Source organism: Octopus bimaculoides, chromosome 1 (genome assembly GCF_001194135.2).
Source record: "Octopus bimaculoides isolate UCB-OBI-ISO-001 chromosome 1, ASM119413v2, whole genome shotgun sequence".
NCBI classification, from domain to species: Eukaryota; Metazoa; Mollusca; class Cephalopoda; order Octopoda; family Octopodidae; genus Octopus; species Octopus bimaculoides.
The window spans coordinates 72,321,947-72,326,301 of NC_068981.1; the positions used below are offsets into that span (position 1 = coordinate 72,321,947).

A 4,355-nucleotide genomic window follows, 5' to 3' on the forward strand; every position below is an offset into this window, starting at 1 on the left:
GACGTAACAATGATTAATGGAAGAAAGGTAACGCGAGTGTTTGAATTTTTTTAGTTAGAAAACCGTTAAAATGTTTACATGACGTTGAACGTAAAAGTGAAAAACTGGATAAATGTAACCACCTGACTTCGGGGATCGAGTGGACATTGCGCCTCATTTTTTTCATTCTTGCATATTATCATTTTATTGTAATTACCCCGATTTTATGTTTGCGTTTTGTACTGTCTTTATGTTTTGTGATGTCTTAAAAATTCTTTGTATAGCCTTTTATGGGTAATAAAGAAATCGGTATTTCGTCTCTGTGAAGTTATTGCATGAGTCTATGTTGAAGTGTTTATCGAATTGTTGCCATTGTTATTGATTTGAATTGTTGCTAAAGTTGTTAATTCGTTAATTGTTGTTTTGTTTTCCATTGTGGAAAATGGAGAAGGTGCCGGAGGCAGGCCCATGTTATGCGGCCGCAACGAGCAAAGGAGTAGACGTGTAAGAGTTGGAGGTTTGCGAAATAAAAGTGGAGCCTAGAAAGATGAAGGAGAGTGAAAAACTAATCACTAAGGAAGGTAGTATTCTGAAGCTAACGCCACCTGAAGATTTATCGGCTAACGTGTTAAAAAGAACGGTAACATTTAAAACCATGAAGGTAGCCACAAGAAAAATAATGATTGCGCCGATAGAGGAATGTATAAAGGAATGGAAAAGATTTACAACATACGTTACGAGAGGGAGGAGATACGCCACTGTTGAGGTGCGCTTGAGGAGGAAGCAATAAAGTACTCCAGAGGCAAAAAGGACAGAGGAATGGGTGCTCTTGCCTTCGTACTGCTAAACGTGTGGCCAAGGTACGAGTGGTTAAGGTGCCACCTGAAGTGAAAGAAGAATGGCTGATGACAGCCATAACGTATAATATGAAAGACGGGAAGATTCTGAAGGCTACAAGGACCCTGAAGGTGAACTACTGAGGATATGGTATCGAATTAACGATTCAGGCAACAACGGAGGACTTGAATAGTGTGGTGGACGGGATTGTGCTGCCAGAAGATGTGAAGCTGAGAGTTATTGTGGAGGGTAGGCCGCCAGTGTGTTTCACATGTGGAGAAAGGGGCCACATGAAGGCATGGTGCACCCAAAGAAAGCCACAAACAGAACAGGAGGAGAGACATGAGAGTGTGGACCAAGTAGTACAAGACAAGGCAACAGAGAACGGTTAAAGAGAAAAGAAGGAGGAGCGGAGGATTGAGTTCTCCGCCAGAGAAGCAGAAAAAGAAGAGAAGATGTGAGAAAAGAAAATTTGAAGGAGGGAAGTAGGAAGGAAAAAGAAAGTAAAAAGAAAGTAGAGTTACCAGTGGAGAAAGTGTCGGAAACCCAGCTGCATGAAGGTGAGATGGAGAGACTATTTATGGAGGAAGAAAAGAGAGAACCAAAAGTGCAAGACAAATGAAAGAAGATACGAGGAGGAGGAGATGGAGTGTGGTATTATGTGACGTACCAAAAAAATGTTGAAACGGAGAAAAAGATAATCAAGTTTCATTCAATAGTAAGAGTGAAGGTGCCTTCATACGTCTACACAGAGAACATGAAGGCAATATTGATTGAAGAGGAGAGCTACAGAAGGTTGAAGGAGATGTGTGGAGATAGCATTGACCCGCAGGGAGTGGAGGTGGAGTTTGAAGAGTTGCCGCCGGTGGTGGATTTGAGAGACGTCGAACCACTGATCAAGTTCTACTAAAGACAAAAAAAAAGTATGAAATTAAAGGGAAAAAAAAGAACAATTGTAAATAGTACATATAACGGTTCAAATGGTACTGTATGGGGTGGGGCCCATGCGTCCATTTTCCTTTTTTCATTTTTACATAACTTTCATTTACATTCGTTTTATGTTTTTTGTCTCCACTGTGGTCTTGTCTGTCCTTGTGGTTACCCCGTCTATGTTTAGGGCTTTATGCCTAATAAAGAAATCGGTATTTCGTCTGCCGTTACGTTCTGAGTTCAAATTCCGCCGAGGTCGACTTTGCCTTTCATCTTTTCGGGGTCGATTAAATAAGTACCAGTTACGCACTGGGGTCGATGTAATCGACTTAATCCCTTTGTCTGTCCTTGTTTGTCCCCTCTATGTTTAGCCCCCTGTGGGCAATAAAGAAACAAATATTTCTACTCGTAGTTTCGATTGGTATCTGACACCTTGTCTTTTCATTTATATTGTGTAATTGATAATTTTGCAATTTAATCTCGACATTCAATAATGAAAGTATTCAAAGAACGGAAGTCTCGATCATGTCTTCAATATCGTTCAATAGTTAAGTCTGATCACTGTAAACTAATCCGCATTCGCTAATGATGTCGAACGGTTTAATGAATACTACAAAAATTTAATTTAAAAATAAAGATACTATATTACCAAAATATTACAATGTTATTTTCAAAACATTGATTTACATAATATTATCATTATTCCAGAAATTCTTTCATCACAGCAGTCATAGTTAAAATTCGGAGCGTGATTTCACTGACACTTCCCTCGTTTTACACTTTTGCAGGTTCAGGGCCGCCTTTACGATTATAGATCCCTCAATCTGAGCAAAACAACGCATTGGGCTCATAGTGTTTATTTATTGACAGTAAACTACGGTATTTGACCTTTAGACCTGTGAGGCCTTCAACCGAACTACTCAATGAGTCCATGATTTAAGATAGATCCAGTGGTGTGATAAACACCTCTTTGTTCCTCTCATTTTACTTATCACTTGCTATTTTGTTGCTTAACAACTTCATATTTCCTCCAAGCTCATTATTATTATTTGCTTTTATGTGAACCCATACTGTATCATCCTGAAATGCCCCAGTATTTTTGTCAAACTTTAGTGGTTCATACACTGTTATAAGCCTTTTATGGGTTAACTTTGCTTTTCATTCTTTTGGAGTCGATGAAATAAGTACCAGTTGAGCACTGGGGTAAGTTTAATCAATTATTATTCTCCTCTCCATAAAATTTCTGCCCTTGTACCTATAGTAGAAAGAATTATTAAGGCAACAAGCTGGCCGAATCGTGAGTACATCGGGAAAAATACTTAGCAGCATTTTGTCCGTCTTTACGTTCTGGGTTCAAATTCCATCGAGGTTGCCTTTGCCTTTCATCTTTCGGGGTCGATAAATTAAGTACCAATTGCGTACTCGGGGTCGATGTGATCGACTGACCTCCTCCCCACAAAAACAGGTCCTGTGCCTGTAGTAGAAAAGATTATTATTATTGTTTTTATTGAAATTAATGAGACATCAAAAATATTGCAATGTTTTATCTTGTATTATTGTTTGCTTTTTAGAGTGTTTCCATTATTTCTATTCTTTAAGATAATGTTTATGCTTCAATTACATGTTCCAGTATTTCAATATTTTTATATTAGCCTTTTATTTGTTATTATTGTAGGAGCCTAACTACCTGACATTACATAAAGAGGGGAATATTAACAGATTTATGATAATGATGGTGGGATGTTAATTGTGATAGTGTTAATGATGGTTGTTATGATGGTGGTATTGAAATAAATTAATCTTTATTCCTCTTCACAGCCCGTACTCTTCACCGTTATTTGGAATGGCACAATCATGGAAAAGAATGGCCATCTGTGAAACTTCCTGTTAACGATGTGCTTTATTACACAATCAAAAGAATTAATGAAGCTGCAGGAATCTACCAAATGTTCCAAGTCCTCATTGATGTCATTATTTTGAACGAGTAAGTCTGATGAATTATCTTTTGGAAACCGTTTTAAGCAAAGGACCTCATACCTGTCTCAAAAATAATGATTACTTTTAAAAGTAATAGAAGGTTGTTTTTTTTCTAATATCCCCAATGATATAATTGAAGTATAATACAGTAAGGTTATAGATTCAGTTTACCAACGGTGAACTCCCACATTATCTTACTCACTCATTCCCTTCTAAATATGAAATCAAATCTTTAAACTCAAGCAAATATATTCACACACACACACACACACACACACACACGCAAACACATACATATTTATATATTTAAAGCCTCAACGGGTTCTGCCTTTTTTAAACAATATTGAAAGAAATCAAAGGATAAAAGACCCAATAACATTCAAACAGCATCTGAACAAATTCCTCTAAGAAATACATCTCAACAAAGAACTGAGTGGGCTATGACGCCCTAAAACTTGACACTAACCCCAAGAGGTGCTATTACGTTAAACAAGGCCTGGGATGATAGTGGTCAAAACCTCTAGCTCTCACTCTCTCTCTCTTTCAATGTATGTATGCATGTATGCATGTATGTATGTATGCGTACATATATATATATGTATGTATATATATATATGTATGTATATATATAT

General features: G+C 37.3%; 1 protein-coding gene across 3 annotated transcripts in view; it reads left to right on the forward strand.

Moving 5' to 3' along the window:
• The window catches only part of LOC106879038 (FAD-dependent oxidoreductase domain-containing protein 2), a 145,050-nt gene that overhangs the window by 131,819 nt on the left and 8,876 nt on the right, over positions 1 to 4,355 (forward strand). For all 3 annotated transcript variants that reach the window (XM_052967456.1, XM_052967458.1, XM_052967461.1), the window contains exon 8: positions 3,565 to 3,730. In XM_052967456.1, the coding sequence (XP_052823416.1) occupies positions 3,565 to 3,730 (166 nt within the window). The remainder of the gene's footprint in view (positions 1 to 3,564; positions 3,731 to 4,355) is intronic.